This window comes from Ceratina calcarata, unplaced genomic scaffold, assembly GCF_001652005.2.
Source record: "Ceratina calcarata isolate Rehan_Ccalc_2016 unplaced genomic scaffold, ASM165200v1 scaffold219.2, whole genome shotgun sequence".
Classification (NCBI taxonomy): Eukaryota; Metazoa; Arthropoda; class Insecta; order Hymenoptera; family Apidae; genus Ceratina; species Ceratina calcarata.
Window position 1 is genome coordinate 90,892 of NW_017143660.1, and position 24,011 is coordinate 114,902.

General features: G+C 41.1%; 7 protein-coding genes across 11 annotated transcripts in view; 4 read left to right on the top strand and 3 right to left on the bottom strand.

Moving 5' to 3' along the window:
• Positions 1 to 2,108, top strand: part of yip2 (yippee interacting protein 2) — a 4,443-nt gene extending 2,335 nt beyond the window's left edge. Inside the window, exons 2-8 of the mRNA XM_018020214.2 lie at positions 246 to 412; positions 494 to 625; positions 705 to 969; positions 1,042 to 1,217; positions 1,284 to 1,484; positions 1,554 to 1,708; positions 1,782 to 2,108. Coding sequence (XP_017875703.1) covers positions 246 to 412; positions 494 to 625; positions 705 to 969; positions 1,042 to 1,217; positions 1,284 to 1,484; positions 1,554 to 1,708; positions 1,782 to 1,866 — 1,181 coding nt within the window. The 3' untranslated portion in view covers positions 1,867 to 2,108. The remainder of the gene's footprint in view (positions 1 to 245; positions 413 to 493; positions 626 to 704; positions 970 to 1,041; positions 1,218 to 1,283; positions 1,485 to 1,553; positions 1,709 to 1,781) is intronic.
• Positions 2,055 to 2,326, bottom strand: LOC113463995 (putative odorant receptor 19b; the record flags this gene model as incomplete). The annotated part of the gene is given in 2 exon segments (XM_026811423.1): positions 2,055 to 2,108; positions 2,177 to 2,326. Coding segments are annotated over 2 exon segments (204 nt in total), but the record flags the coding sequence as incomplete, so codon positions are not given.
• Positions 2,327 to 3,297: 971 nt separating this feature from the next.
• On the top strand, positions 3,298 to 7,722 carry su(r) (dihydropyrimidine dehydrogenase su(r)). The gene is made up of 16 exons (XM_018020207.2): positions 3,298 to 3,478; positions 3,565 to 3,675; positions 3,734 to 4,063; positions 4,120 to 4,428; positions 4,502 to 4,825; positions 4,898 to 5,108; positions 5,193 to 5,377; positions 5,457 to 5,672; positions 5,747 to 5,911; positions 5,978 to 6,130; positions 6,204 to 6,324; positions 6,385 to 6,647; positions 6,737 to 6,913; positions 6,980 to 7,204; positions 7,292 to 7,449; positions 7,521 to 7,722. Exons 1-16 carry the CDS (start codon positions 3,368 to 3,370, stop codon positions 7,603 to 7,605), a joined length of 3,144 nt encoding a protein of 1,047 aa, XP_017875696.1. The 5' UTR covers positions 3,298 to 3,367; the 3' UTR covers positions 7,606 to 7,722.
• Positions 7,535 to 8,854, bottom strand: LOC108622373 (phospholipase A2-like). Of its 2 annotated transcripts, XM_026811420.1 has the most exons (6): positions 8,740 to 8,852; positions 8,350 to 8,672; positions 8,136 to 8,295; positions 7,921 to 8,073; positions 7,714 to 7,839; positions 7,535 to 7,627 (listed from the first exon to the last, which is right to left on the bottom strand). In XM_026811420.1, the coding sequence occupies exons 2-5, from the start codon at positions 8,663 to 8,665 to the stop codon at positions 7,737 to 7,739; spliced, it is 732 nt and encodes a 243-aa protein (XP_026667221.1). In that variant the 5' UTR covers positions 8,666 to 8,672; positions 8,740 to 8,852; the 3' UTR covers positions 7,535 to 7,627; positions 7,714 to 7,736. The 2 variants fall into 2 exon arrangements, with proteins under 2 accessions (XP_026667221.1, XP_026667220.1); XM_026811419.1 differs by having other exon boundaries at positions 8,350 to 8,854.
• Positions 8,855 to 9,163: 309 nt separating this feature from the next.
• Positions 9,164 to 11,663, bottom strand: DEF8 (differentially expressed in FDCP 8 homolog). 2 transcript variants are annotated; one of them, XM_018020211.2, is made up of 8 exons: positions 11,472 to 11,663; positions 11,000 to 11,401; positions 10,626 to 10,917; positions 10,383 to 10,553; positions 10,213 to 10,266; positions 9,878 to 10,119; positions 9,572 to 9,807; positions 9,164 to 9,498 (listed from the first exon to the last, which is right to left on the bottom strand). In XM_018020211.2, exons 2-8 carry the CDS (start codon positions 11,219 to 11,221, stop codon positions 9,252 to 9,254), a joined length of 1,464 nt encoding a protein of 487 aa, XP_017875700.1. In that variant the 5' UTR covers positions 11,222 to 11,401; positions 11,472 to 11,663; the 3' UTR covers positions 9,164 to 9,251. The 2 variants fall into 2 exon arrangements, with proteins under 2 accessions (XP_017875700.1, XP_017875701.1); XM_018020212.2 differs by lacking the exon at positions 10,213 to 10,266 and having other exon boundaries at positions 11,472 to 11,661.
• Positions 11,664 to 11,711: 48 nt separating this feature from the next.
• Positions 11,712 to 14,131, top strand: LOC108622368 (gastrulation defective protein 1 homolog). Its single transcript, XM_018020209.2, has one exon. The coding sequence runs from the start codon at positions 12,045 to 12,047 to the stop codon at positions 14,034 to 14,036; it is 1,992 nt and encodes a 663-aa protein (XP_017875698.1). The 5' UTR covers positions 11,712 to 12,044; the 3' UTR covers positions 14,037 to 14,131.
• A 563-nt stretch (positions 14,132 to 14,694) lies between these two features.
• On the top strand, positions 14,695 to 23,008 carry LOC108622399 (vicilin-like seed storage protein At2g18540). Of its 3 annotated transcripts, XM_018020260.2 has the most exons (12): positions 14,695 to 14,908; positions 15,564 to 15,683; positions 16,108 to 16,259; positions 16,930 to 16,996; positions 17,076 to 17,323; positions 17,391 to 17,703; positions 20,345 to 20,822; positions 21,147 to 21,458; positions 21,644 to 21,702; positions 22,111 to 22,283; positions 22,452 to 22,614; positions 22,704 to 23,008. In XM_018020260.2, exons 2-12 carry the CDS (start codon positions 15,576 to 15,578, stop codon positions 22,758 to 22,760), a joined length of 2,130 nt encoding a protein of 709 aa, XP_017875749.1. In that variant the 5' UTR covers positions 14,695 to 14,908; positions 15,564 to 15,575; the 3' UTR covers positions 22,761 to 23,008. The 3 variants fall into 3 exon arrangements, with proteins under 3 accessions (XP_017875749.1, XP_026667210.1, XP_026667209.1); XM_026811409.1 differs by lacking the exons at positions 21,644 to 21,702; positions 22,452 to 22,614; positions 22,704 to 23,008 and having other exon boundaries at positions 14,699 to 14,908; positions 22,111 to 22,239; XM_026811408.1 differs by lacking the exons at positions 20,345 to 20,822; positions 21,147 to 21,458; positions 21,644 to 21,702; ... (1 more) ...; positions 22,452 to 22,614; positions 22,704 to 23,008 and having other exon boundaries at positions 14,742 to 14,908; positions 17,391 to 19,447.
• Positions 23,009 to 24,011: the final 1,003 nt, after the last annotated feature.

Here is a 24,011-nt window from a genome sequence, read left to right on the forward strand (position 1 = left end):
ATACCTACAGCATATTAAATCATAAAAAATTACATATGTATACATGTCAAAGAAATGTTATCTTACTCATAATCTTATCAGTGCTATTATTTTCGCTAGAATTTATAAATACTTTTCAACCTTTGAACTCGAATTTAATACCTCAAGCGATCAGTCAGTGTAATGTAAATCAATAATTTACTTAAATAATTAAATATTACTTGAGTTAAATCTAAAGTATTTGGCTAATACGTTTTTTTCTGCAGGTGTTTTTATTGTAGCTGCGAAGCGTACCCCATTTGGTACAATGGGTGGAGCGTTTCTTAACAAAAGTGCAACTGATTTATCAATAGTTGCTGCAACATCTGCTTTGCAATCTGCAAACTTGAAACCTGAAAAAGTAGACAATGTCATTTTCGGTCATGTATTAGCTGTACGTACTTACTTAACGAATTATTAATTACTTTGATGGGCCGTCACTTATTATTTTATTTTTCCAATTACTGTTCATTAGTCAGCATCTTCTGACGGAGCTTTCTTAGCGCGTCATGTTGCATTGAAATCCGGTGTACCTATAGAGAAACCAGCTTTCGCAGTAAACAGACTATGCGGTTCGGGATTTCAATCAATCGTTAGCGGTGCACAGGTATAGCTTTAAATACAATGCAGCGTCAATAAAATATAATGAATTACATGAAAATTGATAAAGGAACTATTTTTTTCAGAGTATTGTAACAGGGGAATCTAAAATTGTTTTAACAGGAGGTGCAGAGAACATGAGTCAAGCTCCATTTGTAGTGAGGAACATTCGCTTTGGTACAACTTTAGGGCAAAAGTACGAGTTCGAGGACTCCCTGTGGCTTGGATTACTCGATACTTATTGCAATTTACCAATGGGCATGACTGCAGAGAAGCTTGGAGCGAAATATGGTTTAACCAGAGAACAAGTAGACGAGTTCGCTCTAAGAAGTCAGCAGCTGTGGAAAGCCGGCAAGTATATTTTTAACTTTCACTTTATTCATGTGTCGTCTAGTCATTGACATCGAGTTGTGGTCTCTCCAGCCAACGATGCCGGCCGCTTTAAGGAGGAGCTCGCGCCCGTTACGGTAACCGTGAAAAAACAAGAAGTTATCGTTAACACAGACGAACATCCGCGACCTCAAACAACTCCTCAGAGTTTAGCCAAATTGGCCCCCGTTTTTAAGAAAGATGGAATAGTTACGGCAGGATCCGCATCGGTATGTAATTAAAATAAATTGCACGCTTGAATGATATGTTCCTAAATAAACAATTTTATATCGCAGGGTATTTGTGATGGAGCCGGAGCCGTTATCTTAGCTAGTGAGGAAGCCGTGAAAGCAGAGGGACTTACGCCACTTGCGCGTTTGGTAGGGTACAGTATCGTAGGTGTAGAACCTAGTATTATGGGAATTGGACCAGCTCCAGCTATCAAACAACTTCTTAAAGTGGCAAATAAGACTTTGAACGATGTTGAACTAGTTGAGGTAAATCTCTTTTATCAGTAAATTTCTCTTAGAATTCTGTAATCGTTTGAGTTTTCGTTTTGATATTAGATCAATGAAGCATTTGGAGCTCAAACTTTGGCATGCGCTAAGGATTTAGATCTAGATATAAACAAATTGAATGTAAATGGTGGAGCTATTGCTCTTGGACATCCACTTGCTGCATCCGGCAGTAGAATCACTACGCATTTAGTACACGAATTGAGGTGCGTTAACATTTAAAAGCGAATATATTAGCATCCGTTCGTAATGATGAATAATTAATATGAATATTTACAGAAGACGAAAAGCCGGAAAATTGGGTATCGGCTCTGCCTGCATTGGCGGAGGTCAAGGGATAGCTGTGATGGTAGAGGTTCTCTAATTTTACGATGAGAAAACGCAATACGAGATAGTAAACGTGCAATAAATGTCGGAAGAGATACGCGTATTATAAAAGCAGTGTCAACATTTTTATTTTTTATGCTTACAGTGCAGAAGCATGTATAATTTTCTACCATGTTTATTACTGTTTAAATAAAAATTCTTATATTTTTCTGACGCCTAAGTTAATCAAGCTGTACTGGTTTTTAAAACAGTAAAGATAGAGTATGATGTACGTAGGAACTAGAAGAGGTACGTCAATAAGTTATAAAGAAGGGACTAAGAAGTGATCGTAAAACTCGTATAGGTACTAGAACGAAATTCTCTAAAAATAACTCCATAATAATTCCAGCAGTTATAATAATAATAGGCGATTAACTTCTTGCCATTATAATGGTCAAGGCTTGCTTAAACTTTTTGCTGTTGTCCCACCAATTATTCGAATAGGCGGGACATAAGAATTATCGCACCGGCCATCACTATCTCCATATCCTGCCGATCTACAATAACGTACGCGATGTCCCTAATAATGGTAAAACTCTGTAGAAACCCTACAACGAAAATTCCGTAAACGATGAACAAATATTTGTATTTTACATTTCCGGGCCACATGCCCAGGTAATAAAAGATTCTGAGACAATGTTGCAAATGTTCGTTCGGTTTGATATTTTTCAACTTCGTGCGCTTCGTTCGTTTCGCGAAAATGTTCATGGTTTCGAGCGAATTACTTTGAACGCATTCGATCCAAAAGTTTACTCCCGTATCTAATAGAATGAATTCGAGTTTGATTTAGCCGCTTGGTTGGAGTACAATCTATTCGCCGTAAAGATTACGTAATAATTAACCAAATGGCATAGGGAACAATTTCTAGATCTGTAATTATATTGCTTCCCTCTATTTGTATACAGAATTTAAAGATAACTCTTTCATCCTATTTCGTACAATTTCCATTCGATTATAGAGAATGTATCATTATTAATATTAAATGGTAATGGACTTAATGCGTTAAGTACATACATCAAAGTAGATGTTATAGGAGCGATTTCAGCTGGTTGGAAACAGCTACAATGATATCTTCTTTTGAGCATTGAGATAAGCCTTCCTAATCTCTAATAACTGCATGATTAAAGTGACCAGTTCGTAAAAAACATTACACATAACAATAACAAATTTACAAACGTATGGTGAAATTTTGTGGATTTCAAGCGAAGTTTCGTGTTTCGGAGAAGGAGGAAGCATTACGTTTGATATTGGGTTTGAGGGATATTGCTTTTTCCTCGGTGTACTGCCTCTACCGCCTCGATAAGGGAACATTCACACAACTTGCTTATCATATCTCTTCTCTACAAAAATAGTTGCAAGTTTAATTAACACTTGACATTCTATATAATAATATACTCATATATAGAGATACGGTGTTGTCAACGTTGTAACGAACTTTCGGCTCCTCAAATATAAAAGATCATGAGATTGCTATTTTGATTAGTCATCCGGTCAGTTTCATGTTAAATCGGAGTAATCTGCCCCAGTTAGAAAGAATTCGGTTTGTAAATTATACAGTTTTCAAACGGCTATCAGAGATGATGGTCAGCAAAGACGTGCCCGATGTCGAAGTAAGTGAAACTTTAATGTCTCATGTTGATAAGTGTATTTGAAACTGTCTTTAGTGAAGATTTTTCACGCATCTCCATCATTTCAGAATCTTCTACAGTTAAATCCTAAGATAAAACCATTCGCGAGTCTTGTACCCTCGACGCATACCAAACAAATTAAAAAGAAGTGGAAGAGAAATGTTAATGAAAAATGCGATGTAAGATCCGTGACATAAATAAATCTCTACATTATTCTAATTTAAAATTATCTTGCAGAAATGTCCACTGTTGAAAAATTTTGATGATGTAAAACCGACGACGTTGGGCGAACGTGGCGCATTAAAGGAAGCTGCGCGTTGTTTGAAATGTACCGACGCGCCTTGCCAAAAATCATGTCCAACCCAAATAGACATCAAGTCGTTTATTACTTCTATTTCGAACAAAAATTATTACGGGGCAGCAAAGACCATTCTATCGGACAATCCTCTAGGTCTCACTTGCGGCATGATTTGCCCGACTAGCGATCTTTGTGTGGGTGGATGCAATTTGCATGCGTCCGAAGAAGGGCCCATCAATATCGGCGGCCTTCAACAATTCGCCACAGACGTAGGTACATTATTCAGTGATACTCTCAATGAATCAACTTAGAAAATAATTTCTAGATCTTCAAACGGATGAATATTCCGCAAACTAGAATCCCCGGACAAACTGTTCCCCATGCCACCACGAAGATTGCCTTGCTTGGCTGTGGTCCGGCTTCTCTGTCGTGTGCAACTTTCCTTGCCCGCCTGGGCTACGAAAACATCACGATCTTCGAGAAGGAAAATTACATGGGCGGTTTGAGCTCCTCAGAAATTCCACAATATCGATTACCGTACGATGTCGTTAACTTTGAGATTGATCTCGTCAAAGATTTAGGAGTAAAAATCGAATTCTGCAGATCGTTGTCCGAGAACGATTTGACGATAGAGGTTTTTAAATAATCCTATAATATAAGTTCACAAAAAGAGTATATAAAGCTCAAGCATTGACGTATTCTTTTAGGTTCTTCAAAATACCGGTTACAAAGCAATCTTTTTAGGGATCGGTCTTCCAGATGCAAAGACCGATCCAGTTTTCTCGGAGCTGACAGAAGAAATGGGTTTTTTTACATCGAAGACCTTTTTGCCGAGAGTAACTAAGGGTAGTAAGCCAGGAATGTGCGCGTGCAAAAACAATCAGTTACCGTCTCTGTGGGGAACTGTCATTGTCCTCGGAAGTGGTGACACGGCTTTCGACTGTGCCAGTTCTGCACTAAGATGCGGCGCAAAGAAAGTCTTTGTAGTCTTTCGGAGAGGATTTACAAATATCCGAGCTGTATCGGAAGAGGTAAACTAAAGAAGATCAACTGTTACATCTTAATTATAATTTCCGATAAAAAATGTATTTTTATATAATTAGATGGATATAGCGAAGAAAGAGAAATGTGAGTTCATTCCCTTTCTATCATCAAAGCGCGTAATCATTCGAAGCGGAAGGATAATTGCAATTGAGTTTTGTCGGACAGAGCAAAAGGAAAGCGGCGAGTGGATAGAAGACGAGGAACAAGTTTGTCGACTGAAAGCAGACTTCGTCATAACCGCTTTCGGTTCGGGATTGCAAGATCCGTCTGGTAATCCCGATCCGTTAGTTGCATCAAGAAAATTTTTTTCAACTCAAAAGAAGTTTGTTAACAAAAGTAATTTTTATATTTAAGTTACGCGAGCGATGGCGCCCGTTAAGATGAACAAGTGGGGCTTACCGGAAGTAAACGCGGAGACCATGAGTACCTCGGTACCCGGCGTGTTTTGCGGCGGAGACTTGGCCGGCGTTGCTCAAACCTCTGTGGAATCTGTAAATGATGGAAAGACAGCCGCCTGGTGTATTCATAAATATATTCAGGTTACAAAATTTAGTACTCGGTATATGATACATATGTGTAAAATACATTCGAGGAATGAATTTTTAATTAATTCGATAGAATTCTTATAATTTGGATCTGCCAGAAGAACCGCAATTACCTAAATTCCACACTCCAATTGACGACGTTGATTTGTCTGTTGAAATGTGCGGTATGAGATTCGAAAACCCCTTCGGTCTGGCCTCTGCACCACCCTGCACCACTAGTGCCATGATCCGTCGAGCTTTCGAAGCTGGCTGGAGCTTCGCCGTTACGAAAACATTTTCTTTGGATAAAGTATAATTAATTCGTCACGCAGTCTATAAGCAGATACATATTCAGAGAAAACATTTAAAAAAGATAATCTTTAGGACCTCGTTACAAACGTATCTCCACGGATAGTTAAAGGAACCACTTCGAGGCACCATTATGGTCCGGAGCAGGGCAGCTTCTTGAATATCGAAGTGATATCCGAGAAGACAGAAGCTTATTGGTGCAAAAGCATTACGGAATTGAAGAGGGACTTTCCATCCAAGGTTTGAACTATCTATATGAGTTTCCAGAATATTCTACTTTTTTTCCTCATACAAATATATTTCCAGATTGTTATTGCTAGTATTATGTGTACGTACAACAGAGCAGATTGGACGGAATTAGCTCAGAAGGCTGAAACAGCCGGTGCTGATGCTCTGGAATTGAATTTGTCTTGTCCTCACGGGATGGGAGAATCTGGAATGGGTTTAGCTTGCGGTCAGGTATATTTTCATCAATTTTAATCATTTCTTCATACCTCCGATTGAATTTCACCGGAAATTTTTTATGTTTCAGGATCCAGAATTGGTGAGAAATATTTCAAGATGGGTTCGGGCAGCCATAAAAGTACCATTTTTCGTGAAGCTGACGCCAAATATTACTGACATCCTTTCGATAGCTACAGCAGCGTATGAAGGTACTTGCTTTGACAATAAATTTAAATAATGTATGGATAAAAAATAATTCTCTGTCACAGGTCAGGCTGACGGGGTGTCTACTATAAATACAGTACAGGGTTTGATGGGGTTGCATGCGGACGCGACGCCGTGGCCTGCCGTTGGCATCAAGAGGGCGACAACTTACGGCGGCGTTTCGGGGAATGCAGTTAGACCACAAGGTTTAAAAGCTGTTTCTTCCATATCACAAAATTTACCGGGATTTCCCATACTTGGAATTGGCGGCATCGATTCCGCAGACGTTGCTCTTCAATTTTTGCACTGTGGAGCTTCAGTTCTACAGGTGAAAATTTTTGCATTTTCTCCTTATGCGTTCCTTATACACAAAAACGTAATACGTGTGCATATATGTTAATCATTTTTTAATGATAGGTTTGCAGTGCTATACAAAATCAAGATTTCACCGTGATTGACGATTACGTAACTGGTTTAAAAGCGTTATTGTACTTGAAGAGTTTGAATCAAGTGAAGGATTGGGACGGACAGAGTCCACCCACGTTCAAGCACCAAAAGGGGAAACCGGTTGTATTGCAGCATGCTCTTGGCAAAGTACGTGCAACGGTTTGCGATCGTTTAACAATCTAATGTATGCAACATTACTGCTGTATGTTTTAGAACATACCATATTTTGGAGAGTATCAAAAACTTCGGGAACAGAAGATAGCTGAGATCAAAGCCAATTCAGATCCGCTCGATATGCCCGTCGAAGTAACGAGACCAGTGCCGAAACCCGTAGCGCCTGTACCAACGATAAAGGATGTTGTTGGCAAAGCCTTGGATCATATCACCGCGTTCAAAGAATTAAATAACAAAGAACAAGTGGTAGCGTTGATAGATGACGTACGTATCAACTATTTCTTTTATTTATGTGTATTCTTATTTTATTATTCATATTCTACATTAGCTGATGATAATTCTATCCATTAGGACATGTGTATAAATTGCGGTAAGTGTTACATGGCTTGCGCCGATTCCGGTTATCAGGCGATCAAGTTCGATCCTGAGACACATATACCAACAGTGACGGACGATTGTACAGGCTGTAACCTGTGCCTTTCAGTGTGCCCTATTATCGATTGTATCACGTAAGTTTCCTTACCCATTCATCTAAAACTGCCTAAAATATTTTATTTTGTTTCTTTGAATTGTTTTTCAGTATGGTGCCCAAAACGATACCCCACGTTATTAAAAGAGGAATTCCACCGCGAGGGATGTTCGAATTAACAGACCCGGTGAATTAATTGTTCTATCAAATCTGTAACACTAATATACCTATTATGTAAATGGAACCAAATGCATGCTCAAAGAATCTATTTCGATATCTCTATAAAATAAAATGATAAACTTACTCTTTCCTATATTAGTTGATCAATTAAATAATAGTAAAGAAATCCGGGTTGTCGAACCATTCCATTACTTGCGGCTGGGAGGTATCAAAGTTATACTCTTCGCATTTATCATTTACAATGCGGCGCCTGAGGTTTGATGTTAATTATATTCGTACACAAATATGTATGTAAGGATGTGAAAACGTACGAAATTTTAAAATAGATTACCTTGAAAATATTTTACAATTTATAATAGGATAATACTTCTTGAAACACTGAGGTCTCAAGAGATTAAAATACGTCGTTCCGATTTTAGTGGCTATAATGTTATTCGCTTCTTTCAAGCACCCGTAAAAAGCTTCGTCACACACGCACGCCGATCTGTACATTAATTGGCTATTGAGCATTCTCTTCAGTTGATAACAACCGAACGTGCAAATTACCTCGTGAATATTCCATTGTTCTTAAGACCATCTCGTATTCCATCCGCTGGGATATTCTCGGAGCAAAGATCGTGAGCCTTACAACAGGCATCTGTTTTCTCAAAAAGTCCAAGATCGGATTCGTTCGGAGATATATTACCATCGCCACACCAGTATGTTCCTAAAAGTAATACTTTCGATTCTTCGTTGATTAATTATACTAGATAACACGTACCTGGATATATCGCCTGAATCTCAATTTTTAATGGACTAAGGATATCGGCGATTGTCGTTGAATTCTTCTCTTGTTTAGCATCTCTGCTCGTTCCATCGTCCTCTTTCAGTAAACTCAAAGCTATTTGCTTCAAATCGTCTTTAATTGTTAGAACCCCACGACTGATTTTCTGCTTCGATTTTATTAGTCGTCGTATCACTTTTTCCATCGAACTAACGTATGTTTCCTTTAACTTCGAATTAGTACCACATTTTCCAAATTCGTAAATCGAAAAGATCACGACACATAACAGCATTATGCGAATTGCATACATCATGATATGTCTGCGCATAGAAGGCAAAGATTAGACGAAACATGATAAAATACAAAAATCTTTTGACGATCTGTGACCTTTTTTTACTGCGTAAGCGTGAGCTGAAGAGTTTTAAATGATAAGACGAGGTCGCAGTAATATATCGTCAGCGATGGTGTTTGTTTTCGTTTGAACACGACGTTATTTGAACAAACAATTCCAAGTGAAATACGTACTGACTTCTCCAATGTCACGTTCGTTGCAATATCGGCTAATCATTTCGCTGTAGCTATAGTGCAATTTTATTTTCTTTCGTTTGTTCACTGTTTATCGATCGACATCTGTGCAGATGCTTGAATATTCGATAAAACGGTGTTATCTGAATTAATCGCGTGTAATTTTATGTGAATTATAATTGGCAAGCCCACTATTAAATAATAATGCACGGTCACACCTGTTTCTTCATATTATTTGAAGCTTGCCAAGGGTATGTCAAGCATGTCTAGGTATACGCTTAACATATAAATTACGAATGTTTTAACTTTATTATACAAAAGGATATGTACAAATTAAAAGTAATGATTTATAAACGCGACGTATTCGTTAGCGTTTACAGTGTATCGCTCAGCGATTCGCTTGTCCTTGGCCCATCTTCCTTAGTACACTCATCCGCATCCGAAATCTGTTGATCCTGCAAGGCGCGTCGCTTTTGAAGCCTCGCACATCGCGGACAACAATGATTTCGTTTCGACCAACAGGCACGATGATGAACAGCCGAACAATGATGACAATTGATAGAGCTCGCATCCCACGGATATATAATCTCATCGTTGCCACACAATTCGCACAGGTGACCTCTGCATGAGGAATTTAAATTTGCAAATTCAATTACCGGACGACATCGTACAAGTTCGTTCGTTAAAGTATTACCTCGCTTTGCACAATTCGCACTGCACCGTGATGTGTGCATGCATTGTATCATACGCAGCATGGATCTCTTCCAAAAGTGTCCCATTGTTAAGATCGACGAGGTCTTTGATAGAATAATTCCCCGAATTCTCTATCATGTGCGTCCGTATTCCAATTTTCCATGGCAATCCTTGATTATTGGCTTCGGGACACAGAACTAAATAACGTTTCATCATCTGCATTTCCTCTCGCATTCTCTGTTCATTATTTCCAGCACGTTCATAAATATTACTTTAGAGGATTATAGATATCTTCGATTTATTTTACCTTCACTAACGACAGGTCGGGAACCAAGGTAAATAATTTTGGGTTCAATTCCTCGAGTAGCAAGACAGAACGGTCTTCCAAAAGTGTTAGAAGTTGGGCGGCAGCGCGAGACACGAATCGCGGTTCCATGTCCCAGTTTCGGACTACTCTCGCAGGAATCACCATTGCCGTGTTCCAATGGCATCTTTGACAATAATACAACCCGCTGTAGTCACAAAGTCGCGGCTCGACCCATGCCGAATCTACGGTCACGAATATCAAATTAGCAAAAATCCGATCAGAGAGAATGCATTTTTTAAGTGACCTCAAACTTTCTCTCATTTATATGTGGTTACCTGTGCTCTTGAAAGGACTGCCGAAGCAAGAGAAGGATAATCCTTTTGAGAAAGCTTGTAATAAAAGTATAGTTTGTCCATATCTCGAAAAGTATCTCTCACGTAAAACGACCAATACTTTTACGAGAATTTATTTTTATATTAAATTATTGATCAGGTAATATACTTACTGAACGTTATTTTCACCTTGCACTCGGCGCATCTGTACCCTTGACCTGACAAGCCTTGCTCAGGACAAATATCTTTTGTGTAAGTGTAACCACCTGCTTCACTGGCAACTACGTGCACACAGACCCTACATATATTACTCAAACATTTCCAATGACAACAAAATTTACAATCTGTAAAGAGAAATAAAAATGAAATGTAGGAATATTTACTAATGAACGACAACAATTTGTAAAGACTCTTACCGCTACACATGTACCATGATTGAAGCATAGTCCAGATAGCTCCACTGCAATGATCACAGTAAACAGGTCCAGAAGTTGTTATATAATATTTTTGTGGCACTAGATGGTGTCCTAAGATCACTTGTGTTTCAAGCAAATTATCCTGTGACGTTTCTCTCAATTCTTGTGCTCTCAAACGTAATTCAATTAATCTCCTCACAAGCCATTTTCTCTCATCTGAACATTCCGCACTTTCTAAAACCATCTGTTTACACTTCTCTATCATCTCTTTAAGATCTTCTTCACAAGAACCCTACAAAGTAAAACATAAATGAATGATATAAAGCATTGTTACTCTACTATAATATTAAACAAATGTTTTATATGTTTCATACCTTAGATAATGAAAGTATATTTTCTACTGACTTTAAACTAAAAGGTACAACAGCTTTGCTCTCTGAGCTATCATCTGCTTCGCCTGTCATATAATCAGATGATGAAGAAGGTGTCGATGGCATAGTTCCAATGCTATCAGCTCTGACCCTTGGTTCATCATTGAAATCAGGTGTTCCATTTATATTAGTTTTTATATCAACCATTTTCCAGAAGCAGCACATTAAATTATGCACTAGAAATATTGCTAATAGCTGCAGCTTTATTGGTTAATTATGAATGCCCATATTTATTTATCAAGGATTCTTTGCAATTTTTTCAGTATCAAGGATGATAGAAATATACAGGTGTTCATACATTACAATTACTAACAATGTATTTTATAAGCACATTAAGACAGGCACCTATTTAAGAACCAAAGAATATTAGATAAAGTAAACACTTTGTTCACATAATCCTAAGGATAATACGTACATAAAATTTTATTGCACTTAAACTCACTATTGTTTACGTAACAGAATTCAATAATCGTGTAAATGTACAGATTTTGTAATATGCTGACGCAGCATTATTACATTAATTTACGTTGATTCTGTAAGAAAGGTAACAAAAATATATCTATAATCTACAGGCAAGTACAGATTAGTGATAACTTATTTTCAGGACTGACTACAGTGACTACTGACATCTGTCAACGTATCACATGTATATTTTGTTTTGTACTGCAATGTGCTGTTTACATCTAAAGTTGAAAGATTGTACGTGTTCATTCACTTTTGAAGATGAACATACATTTAGCGAAAGATAATTTTTACAATCAGTAAAATTAATTTACGCTTCTGCTTAATAAAAGAGTGTAAGACCATACATGAACAAAAACAATGATTTAATCGTTCTAACCTGAAATACGATTAAGCGACAGTGTTTATCTCATTCATTAATATCGTCTGTGGATAGTTTCTAGATGAAGTTTTAAAAAGAGACATTAAAACTATAAAAATAGAAGTATTTGAACTGCACGAGTGTTAGAAATATCGTCTACACACCATGAATACAAAAAGAATTATAACGTTCGGAAAAATTAGTAAGGACTTGAAACGAGAAACGCCTGGAAGTACAGAATCTGTGAGTTCTGGATTTGGTACGTTCGGCAAGAAGTCAGTGGAGACTAATGTGACTAAAATGAATGAGATTAGACCAGAGGATGAGGAGGAGACACAAAATTTAAAACAAGTCATGGGTATCAGTGGTTTTGGTAAGAAGGCTAAATCTTTCGATGTGCAAGAAATGTTAGAGAATATTACCAAAACCATAAAAAGTAACAAATCAAGTGCTGAACAAGCAAGAACTAATGAGAAAGAAACTAAAAGTAATGAACAGTCTGAAAAAGAAAAGGATAATGATGCAGATGATAACGATGAAGATGATGATCTTATTGGACCTCCTATACCTCTTGAACTTCAGAATTCAACAAATACAGAATCAACTACGAAAGTGAAGAACAGAGATAATGATGACAATGATGACAGTGACGAAGATGATAAGGAATCTGATACAGAAGAAGAATCCCTGGATGGATTGAAGGACAAGATTCCATGCACTCATGAAGTTACAATGACACATGGAACGAAGGCAGTAACTGCCATTGCAGCAGATCCCTCTGGAGCCAGACTGGCTTCAGGTTCTATCGACTATGACGTATGCTTTTGGGATTTTGCTGGTATGGATTCGTCAATGCGAAGTTTTAGAACGTTGCAACCGTGTGAGAACCATCCAATCAAATGCTTACAGTATTCGATGACTGGCGATGTTATATTAGTCATATCTGGTTCTGCTCAAGCGAAAGTCTTGGATAGAGACGGTTTTGAAAAATGTGAAACAGTAAAGGGCGATCAGTACATAACAGATATGGCATGTACTAAAGGTCACACGGCAGGATTAAACAGTGGTTGTTGGCATCCTTTCACGAAGGAGGAGTATCTCACTTGTTCACAAGATAGTACGTGTAGGATATGGATCTTGTATAGACCACGTTCGCACAAGTATCTAATAAAATGTAGAGCGCAAAATGGAGTTAAGACTATACCAACCACGTGCGGTTACAGTAGAGAAGGTAACGTGGTGGCTTGTGGATGCGTGGATGGTTCGATACAAATGTGGGATCACAGAAAGAATTTCGTCAATCCGTCACTAGTTCAAAGACACGCACATACACAGGGATCCGAGATATCGAGCTTAAACTTCTCGTATCTGGGACACATGCTCGCCACTAGAAGTTGCGACGACACCATGAAGCTCTGGGATTTAAGAGCATTTAAGGCCCCCGTCTTTGAAGCCAAAAATTTGTACTCCAGATACGATACGACCGATTGCATGTTCAATCCGGATGATTCGATCCTGATTACAGGAGAATCTCTCAATAGAGGTCAAACCACCGGTAGGATCTTGTTCTATGACACGAAGACATTTGATTTGGTCAACGAAATAAATGTAACGAATTCGCATGTGATTAAAACTCTGTGGCACCCGAAGTTGAATCAAATATTCATCGGCTGCGGGAACGGAATTGTTAAAGTATATTACGACACGAAGAAGAGTTTGAGGGGAGCTAAATTGTGTGTTGTGAAAACGCATCTCAAGCAGAAGCACATCGAGGTGATGTCCACGCAACAAATTATCACCCCGCACGCGTTACCGTTGTTCAGACAAGACAGGCCTAAGTCGGTCCGCAAACAAATGGAGAAGGATCGCTTAGATCCAGTGAAATCCAGACGACCGGATTTGCCGATCACTTCCGGACAAGGTGGAAGAGTCGCATCTTCTGGAGGAACGCTTAGCTCATACGTGATCAGGAATTTGGGACTGAGCAAAAGAATAGAGGACGATCAAGACCCGAGAGAAGCTATCTTGAAATATGCTAAAGAGGCTGAGGAAAATCCGTACTGGATCGCTCCAGCGTATAAGAAGACGCAGCCGAAGACGATATTTCAAACGGATGAACAGGACGGGGCGTCAAGCGCAAAGAAACCAAAAACTTAGGCTCTGAATGTATAGATTTTTGTATTATTATTATTACCGTTCATTCGACGCACTTGTTCTTGATGTATTAAGAAATGTAATTAATAAGCAGAATAAATTATACATATCAAGAAAAAAATCCTGCGTAAGAATGAATGAATGATGAGTGAATCCTGCGTGACGGGAGGGAGGGGGTGCAGGGACTCACAGTATACATGTATAATGTACGTTATATGTTAGGAAATTAGGAACTCATACCAAGTTTTGTTGAAATCAAAGAAGCTCCATGTAATTAAACAATTTAAGGGTTCCATAGAAAGATACGTATCATGAATCTCGAGGTGGCGAATCGAAATGAAATGCGGTTGTGCGGTTTGTCAGATGGCGGGAGCGCGAATCTGCCAATAATTTTGAAATCGATGCGGTTGATTCCGGCGACGCGAAGTTGTGAAGAAAGGTTTGCCGGCGAGGGAGGCAGGAGAGCGAGGTATCGTTAGCCGACGAGGGTGCAACGCGCAGTAGGAAATTGGGGATCCGAATCTAAATAAATCGATCAGTAAATAGATCGAGCCTGCTTCCTACTGTTTTGCGATTGGATAGCAAGGGGACGGGAGGCCGAGGGGTGAAGAGGCCGTGTATTTGCGGCGTTCAAGTCGGCAGCTGCGATCGTCTCTTCTGGCAAACATTATCGTGACACCGTTTTGTGCGTGTTGAGACAGAATCTCTAGTCGTGGGATTCGTATAATCGGTTCTTCCGACCGGTCCGGTTGGTGGCCGCGCGCTTCCGATCCATGAATCCGGTGATACTACCTACAGATTCCGGTGTGCCATTTACTGTGCATCGTGGCGGCGGCGGCGACGATTCCAGCGACGATTTATCGCGCGACTCACTGGCAAGTATCTACCACCAGCGGATCGTTCCCGATGCAAATCCCTCACGACTAAGAACTATATTCGTTTCGAGCGACGCGCGAACCGCTTCCGCGTACATACCACGAATTCCTCTCGGTTGCCGCCGCGTTCCAAACTTCTTGCCTCTTGTTTCATCTTTTGTCTGCTTGATTCGCATGGCTGTGGATAAAACCATTCGGGACTGATCTAAGCGATGGTTCATTGTCTTAACTTTAAAAAGTAAACTTTATCAAACACCGACTGTCACTTTTTTAAATTTGTATTACGTAACGAACGTAAAACGTAGAGAAATTTATGTGTAATTTCAGAATATGTAATTTTGCGACTGTCAATGTCAATGTTAATATCGAGCACGATTTGCTTTTAAACGCGTCAATGAGCGAACGTCTTTCTCGTCGAATCGTTTTCAGATTCGATCATGAACGATTCGAACGACTTACGCATTTAGATCGGCGGAACAACTCGAGGAAGTCGAAGCTCGTGAACTAATTTCGTTTGTTTCGTATTATATAATCGGTTGAACCGACACGGAAATCGCTCCGTGAATTTCTGCCCCCGTAACTCCAACGAAACGAATTGAGCACGTTTCGTAGAAATCGTCATTCACTCTAACGCATATAAACGCATGAATTTCAGATGTAGAGCAACATGGCAAAGAACATAGTCAACTTAAAATTCACGAAATTCGACAATACGCCATGGGGATTTCGTCTGGCAGGTGGAAGCGATTTTCCACAGCCCCTAACTGTTATCAGAGTACGTAGTCAACATTGCAAACCGCTTGCATTATTTATATTATTAAATTAATCTCGCTTAAAGCAGTGAAACTTAAGTACAAAGATATAGAATCCAGATATCTCATATAGTATAAGAAAAGAAAAATTAGAACTTTTATGCGGATTGTAGGAGTTCTTCTCTCGTAAATGTTTTTATAATTGCATGCAAGACTGTAGAAATGGTGGCATATTTACAGGCGTTTGAACGCCGGTACTGTAGAACAAGCGCATCAGTTTCTGCATTATCAGCAATTTTGAACGCGATCACAGCTGCAGCGCAACCGCAATATTTGATTGTTGAATTGAGCTGGTCCACGTACAGATTTCTTCACGGAACTTGTACTCTGAAGTATAATATTTCTCGAATAGGAAATAAATAAAATGGACTGTAAAACGTTTGATAGGTCATCGAAGGAAGCCTGGCGGAATGCATGGGTTTGATAGTCGGCGATGTGGTGGTGCGTTTGAACGATCAACCCATCAGCAGCTTGACTCACGGTCAAGCGCACGAAGAACTGATGCGAGCAGGGAATAATTTTGTCCTGGGCGTGCAAAGGTAAGTATGCAAATTTAAGGATCGAACGAGGAGGCTGAAAAGAAACCTTTCGCTCCGCGTATTACCCGTGAAAACAATTCAAAAGCAATGTCAACGACACGCCGCGTCGTTGGATTGGGTCGACCTGCGTCGAGGACGAGTTTAACTTGAACTACTTTTGACAGTAAGAATTTTGTTTAGACTGACCCACGCATTTTACGACAGATTTCCTTGCATTGTACTGAGAAAATAGATATTGGAATCAGTGTTTCGCTGTGATTTATTGGAAGTCGTGTTCGCGAATAAATGTTTCAGAATAAAATATAAGATAGAAATTCGAGCGAACGCGTTCCCGTGCGCTTACCGTACCCTATTATAATAACGCGACGCGCAGCCAGAATATCCCGGCGTACGGGCAACGTGTGGTAACGGATTGCAACACTTATAAATAGGTGACCCAGAATGAAATCTGTTTATCATTGGTTGGCGATTTTATTGCTGGCATTTACACCGCGCGCATTTGTTCCACGGATCCCTCTCATTACCCCAGAAGAGCGTGAACCGGCTCGCTGCTGGGCTTCCGAAAGCTAAGTTAAAATCGTCACTCGATCAAGTACCGTCAAAAATCGATTCGTGGAAAATAAAGCCCTATTTAAAACAAATCCAAAGTTAATCCCGGTGTGTTACGCAGAGAAGAGGATCCACTGAAGGCTCTGGAGGCGTTGTCCGAGGAGAACATCGTTCCTTATAAGATTCCTGTAGGTAGCTAGCAGGACGCAAAGTACATAATTGTGTTCGCTTGATTGGCGTTCGTAAAAAAGTAGCGCCGTTTGTCAGCTCGCAGATTTACCGCCAGTTTTCCCGGAACAAATCTTGAAGGAGGAGACCGTGATCGAGCAGCGCGAGGAGACGATCTGCGAGACGAAGGTGGTCGAAGAGGAGACCAAGCCAGAGGTGGAACCGCTCCCGGAAAAGCCCAAAGACGAGAACAGCGAAATTGTGCCGAATCAGAATCTGACGGACGACGAGATCGCCCAGCTGATCCTCGAGGAAGAAGAATTGCTTGACGATAAAGGCGTATTAGGGTACCACACGAATTCCTTCAATAAAAAGTGATCAATCAGAGAGATACCAATTGCTCGTGTGTTCCAGGGTGAACTTTAAAAAACTCCGACCCCGTTGTACCGCTCTGAAACAATCTAAGGTGATTGAGGAGCTTCAGAACATCGCCACAGCTGAACCTCTGTTAGTTGAACAACTTAGACGCACTTCAGTGTTTCTGCAAAAACCGCAGCGACCGATACCGGCGCCCCGTAAGAAGGAACCGGAGGAAGAACGCGAGCGCACCGAGGCTTATAAAGTCGTGATAAAGAAGCAGAAAAAGAGGAGCGTCACCGATCGTCTGTTGGAGAAGGGCCTACTGAGACCTGAGGACGTGAGCACCCCGGAGCCTCCTACTCCCGAGGTAAACATGGAAAATAATGAAACAGGAAACAAAGTCGAGAATGAGAACGATTCTTCCGTTCCGTCGACGTCGAGCGCCGACAGTCCCTGCTCGCAAATTTCGATCAATGATAATCTGAATTCGCAACAACCAATCGATGACAGTCCACTCTCGCAGGAGACACTCGATGATAGTCTTTGCGAGCGAGAACTGGAACTCGAAATCGAACCAACTGTCGTATGTTCCGAGGAACCATCCTCTCCGTCTATCGAACCTCCGATCGACGTCTGCCAGACTCGATATCCTGTCGCGTCGGTACAGTTGTCAAAACGAGCCAAGGAGAACGTAGTGTTAGCGAGTCGAGTACCGAGCAAACGCAAGTCGAAGAGCTACTGCACCCGAGCTCACTATCTCCGACGGTGGCTGTTCGGGAAGAGAAGTGACACTAAGAAAGTTAAAGCAAGGTGCCAGGAAAGCGGGTCCACGGAGCGACTTCAGCAACTCTCACGTCGCGGCAGCGTCGAGAGATCCAGAATAAAAGGTCGTTACCTCGAGACGTACTTGAAACGGGAGGATAATTGGATGAGGCGTATGGTCGACGGGTTGTTCGAGAAGACCGATAGTTTTTCTTCTAGCAAGTTGTTCGGTAGGCTGCTAGAGAGCAGAGAAATCTCGTTCAGGAGGACCCGTTACGGGGAAAAGATCCTCGTTCGAAGCGTAGAGTTCGTCGCGGACCGGCTCCGCACCGATGTTTTCAAGCGTATCGATCAGGGATCGAAACCGCGTATCGACAATCGTTTGTATTTCAAACCTCGTTACTTTCAGCGCATATTCTGGCGCAACGTTGTTCGTCTGATCGATTACATCAAGGGTACTATCGCATCGTCGGGCGGCCGCTCTCGAGACAGAAGGCGAAGCTCGATTATGAAGATGAGGGGTCGTTACTTGGAGACATATCTGAAGCAGAACGCGTTTCTGGATCATTTTTCTCCGCGGCTGAACCTGGTCTCGTCGAAGGGCCGGTTTTTCCGACGAACCCGTTACGTCGAGCGTATCCTCAAAAAGCACTTCGAGTCTCTCGGCTTAATCATCGACTGCGTTCGCTGCCAGGTTCTCCAAGGTATTTCCGATACTTCCGCCGTTATTCCAGGCCGCGCATCATCCTTGAACTCGCGCCAAAACCGCGCGCCCGCGAAACGAGACGACGACGACCGCGACGTTCTATCCAATTTGATCCGTTCATCGAAAGATCTTATCGCAAGCGAGGTGTTTCATCGCGGCAGCAGACGACTATCGAGATCGTCCCGAGGCAGCGTCTCTGCTTTGAACTTATCAAATACCTGGGCCGGCTGTCTTCTTAATTGGCTTCATCTCAAGTTCGCCAGAGGCTCAACGATTAGCGACAAGAAACTGCTCGTTCAGGATAACGATCGCGACGGTCGCAGATTATCGTTCGTGCCGACGATTCTCTACGAGGGTTTGACAAATCGTATAGGTGTCGATTTCACGAGATTCGTGGCATACGCGTTCGTCCCTTGTACCTCGATCATCTTGTTGTACATGTACAAGTAACTTGTACTCGTCGGCCTTGCCCGGATCAAGCTCACACCACTAGAGACGATACTATTAATGATTACGATTATTGTTTAGATTTAAAAACGACTTGTTCTAGGACATCCCTAACAGACGCTAGACCATCATGGACCATCTGTAAATGTATTTAAAAAAACAAAAACAAAAAAGAAATTGAGAAAGTGTCCGTTTATCGTGTTGTATCTTTTGTCCAGTATAATATGTTTCTCACGAGAGTACAGTTAGCGACTTGTACTTGTTTTTAGAGCCGTGCAGTAACGATACGTTTACGGCTGAATGATTTTTGTTAGAGGCAAATGAGACTCTCTCATTTTGTCTTCTTTTTCTGTTTATACCATCGAAAGACGCAGCGTATGTTTAAGGTAATAAAGAAAAAGTAATGCACGGCCCTGCGAGTACATGTAACGTAGTCTATAGCCTGGTAAAAAAAAGTTGAAGACACTGATTCATCTAGCATCTAACGAATGTAGAGATCTTTGAAAATCTCGCGTTTTCACGTACGCGCAGATTTACTGCATGTAATGTCTACGTATACATATATCCATAATTATTATCTCATTGTCAATGTACTCATGATTATGACGGATTGTCGAGAAAAAAAACAAATAGCCTGAAAATAAAATGCATCCAGTGCTAAAATTTCTCGATGACCCTCTTCAACGTCGAACGAAACTGTCTGGACGCAGCCTTCAAAGGACGATGATTTCCCGCATCCAATATCCCTTCCACTCTCCAGGAACAAGTATTAACTCCTAACCGAGTTAATTACTTAGTTACTCACTGAGAACGCAAGGCACTCCTAACGAACGACCGCAAAATGTATACGAAACGAAATAGACACAACTCGATAAGAAGGAAAAACATAATACACAGTATCTTGTTTTATTTTCTTTTATTTTCTTCTTATTGTAGTAATCGATTTCGATCGAAACTGCGTTTGATTAATTGTCACTGTAGTTTGAGAAAAACGTTTCGTATGCACATGAAATCCCACTATTTTGCACGACAGACTAGACAACCGTAACATTCATCTCTTCCTCGCATTCTGTATTTTCTTGTCTGAATTTAGGCGACACCGTCGGCGACTCCGGAACCCGGCTATCGATCGGATCAAGACCGCGAGGCTGGATCGCGTCCCGAATCGAAAGTCGAATCTAGGCCGGAGGAAAGCGAGACCGAGCAACAGCAGGAGGGCAAGGAAGACACCGAGAGGGTGAAAGAGGGTGAAACTCGTAGCAAAGAAAAAGAAGAGGAAGAGGAGGAGGAGGAGGAGGAGAGATCGCGAACGGAGACCGTTTTGAACGAGATCCAGAAAGAAATGGCAGACGTAGCGGCGAAGGTCGACAAAGAGAAGATCAAGGAGTTGGTCACCACGGAGATCAATCTGGAGAAGCAGTTGGAGAACGTTCAACGACAGTTATTGTCGTTGAGGCAGCTACCAAGCGAGATCGAAAGTCACCTGAGGATCGTCTCGGAACAACTGCAGAAGATTATGGAGCTGAGCGGCGTACAAAACGGCGCTGCCGCCAACGGCGAGGCCCGGCGAGGTAGGCTCGTCCGCTAAGATTACAATCCTACAATAATACTGCCTCGATCGGTATCTCTACTACCAGCGGGCCTATGCATATTTTCAAATTTCACATGTCCACTTTTGAAACGGTGCCAAGCGGCGACCTACGCCGGTCCGTTTCCGTTGCGAAACGAGCCGGGCTGCCTTCGATTCGATCTGCCTAAGCTCATTCGTTCATAACACGAAATTCTTTTGGCAATCGTTGTTGCCCTAGAATTCGAGGACCGTAATAATGGACGGTGATTGATGATCTGTTACCATCGATAATGTTTAAAGCGTAGATAAATGATCGATGTTTCAGAAAATGAAGAAATAAACGGTGAAGCGAAGACGTTAGAAAATGAACGCGAGGAGTGCGAGGAGTTTGAGGTACACGAAGAATGCGAGGAAACGGAAGAGACGGAGTATACCGAGGATATCTCGTATTCGGCTTTTTCGGAGGAGCATCCGCCAAGGATAGTTGAGCCTTGCGAGGAGGACGAGGAGGAGACCGAGACTCAGGAACTGGAGGGAACTCTGTCAGTGAAGAGCGAAGAGGGTAGCAGAGTGAAGAAATTCGTCGTCTCATATGAAACGAAAGTTTTAAAGTCGCCGAGTCCTGCACCTTCTTTCGGTAAATATTTCTTTGTGATCTTCCTCATTATTAGACTGCGGATCGTATGGTACGAAAAAATTTATTCAATAACCGAAGACATATTTCACATAAAAATTCGCAGTCTACTCATGATCATCACTAATTATGATAGGACAATGCTTAAAAAGAATGGTAACAGAAATGGAGCGATATGTATATTATAGGCAGTTTCGAACCAGATCCAAATCTATCACCAAAAGATCAAGTTATTCAGGAGTTGCAGGTATTCTAGAGAATGATACGGAATGCAAACTGAATGTAATTCCTGTAATCCTGTGTCGATCAATGTATATTATGAATTCCTAGATTATGCATTCTGTGATAAAAGATACCTTGTCATGCATTAACAGCAACGTCCGTCCAAACATACATACCTATGGCCAATAAATAACTAGTATTGAAGAGTAATTTACTATCTTTAATGTTTGTAAAACGATATTTATACTTGATGAATATCAATTTGTGATCCTAATAACCTGGAACTTCGTCAAGTCGTGCAGATTCTCTGAAATGGGATACGTTCGAATTCCTTCGTGAAACCCCTTCGTGTCAAAAGTATTCCCAGATCGTACGGAAACGTTGTTTCGTGAAAGAACGTTTTCTATGTATGTACGTATGGATACGTTCGCAGGAGAGAGTGAAGGAACGGGGGAGGAAACGTTCGCAGGATCTGTGGCCGCAGGCTAAACAGGTCGAACTCACGCTCGGCCGCAGATGGAGGTGTCCGAATGATTTCTTCAATGACGAAATGATCGCCGAAGTCTTATCTTCCCAGGCGGAAGTAATTCGAGGCAGAGCCCTAGGGTGAGCTTGTTCTTCGTTATACTTTTTGTTGTCGGATTTGAATTCCATCGGACGCAACGATTTAATAACGCGGATTGACTGTTTCATCTCGCTGCGCGGCTTCTTTTGAACTCGGGCTAAAGCGATTAATTATGAACTATCAGTAATCTCGATGATTTACGGTCGCAGGGTAAACTTCAAGAAGTACGAGAAGACTGCTCTACCGAACTACGATCACTTAATGAACTCGAGCGTTTATAAGATGATTCATAAAATGGAACGAGAACCGAAGCGAGGAATTCCGGCCAGGCCAGCTAAAGTGAACGCAGCCGAGGACATAATCGAAAGGGTCGTGAGTATCCGATAACATCTGAAGAATTTTTCTCGGCCCCCGAAGAAAAACATACTTGAATCAATCTCCTGTCTTGTCTTCATTTTTAGAAATCACCGGCGTTGAGCATCCCAGACGACAGGAGCACTCGAAGTGTCAGCCACTGAACTATTTAACCAACGACAAAAGAATTCTCTTGTCCCTTGAGAGAAGTGTGATCGATGGAGCTCACCGACGTAAAGGATACTTGAAGAAAATGGAACGGATACGTGCGCTACCGTCAGCAGTATCAAATTTGAAATGTAAATGCATCGGGTACATGCGTATATGCCTCCAAGCATTGTTAAAAGCGAAAGAACAAACGTTATACGGATTAAGCGTTAATAAAAGGATTGATTCTTTTTCGTAAAACGTCATCATTACTGCGATTTTTATGCAAAATAAAAAAATAAAGCATTTGTCTTATCCTTTAAAAATAATTGTATGGATTTCCATTTTATCTCGCATCATTCTTTTCATACATTCTCTACAGGTATATTTTTCTTACACAAGCAACGCATCAAATTCGCAGCTTGGCCATTGTTTCGCGCATCGATCCATACAACTACGTTCCTATTATCATTATGGGTTCCCAGACTTTATCTCATCGAGCACCAAGATAATGGATACAGTGACGATTCAGAAAGAGGGGTGAAATTAAAAAAAGATCTGATCGTTCATCTCGACGAAACTGTTTCCAGTTTAAGCTAACTACGAACCGCCGAGTGCTGTTGAACCTCGCTTTGCGTACAGTTCTTTCGCAGAATCGGATATCCGAGGACGAGCACACGGGTCAACGCTGCGGATGAGTCGCACAGAGGTACTTTCACCTTTCCGGAGTTTCCGACTCTCATCCGAGAGACCGGGTCCCGCATGCGTACGGGAGGCTGAGTCACTTCTCGCCGTGGCTAACGTACGTACATTACGTTCTTTCTTCTCCTTCTCCTCCGTTGTGCCGCGGTGGACGCCTCATGCTTAGGGTCCGAGAACGTGACGTCGGTCCCGAGCAATTTATGTAAAGCATTCTAGGCATGATTCACGAACTAGTTCGCGCCCTCGTGACCGCCACCGGCGCAGAAAATGCTATCGCCTCGAGACAACACGAAAATCCGATCCGGACTCATCCAATCGTGTACTCGCAGATTTCGTCTCTTACTAACATTTTTAATTAAGGATGTATTGGCTATACAGTCAATCCCAAAAGTTTATGTACCTTAGAGAAACGCATTTCCTATAATTAAAAAGAAATCAGACGTCGGAAGAATAATGCTAATAATAAATAGCTACGTGCTAAAAAGTATAGAAGGAAATATCCAATTAAGTATTGACGCTGACGAAAAATTTCTTTTTTTCAAAATTGTGAAAAATGCTTCAAATAA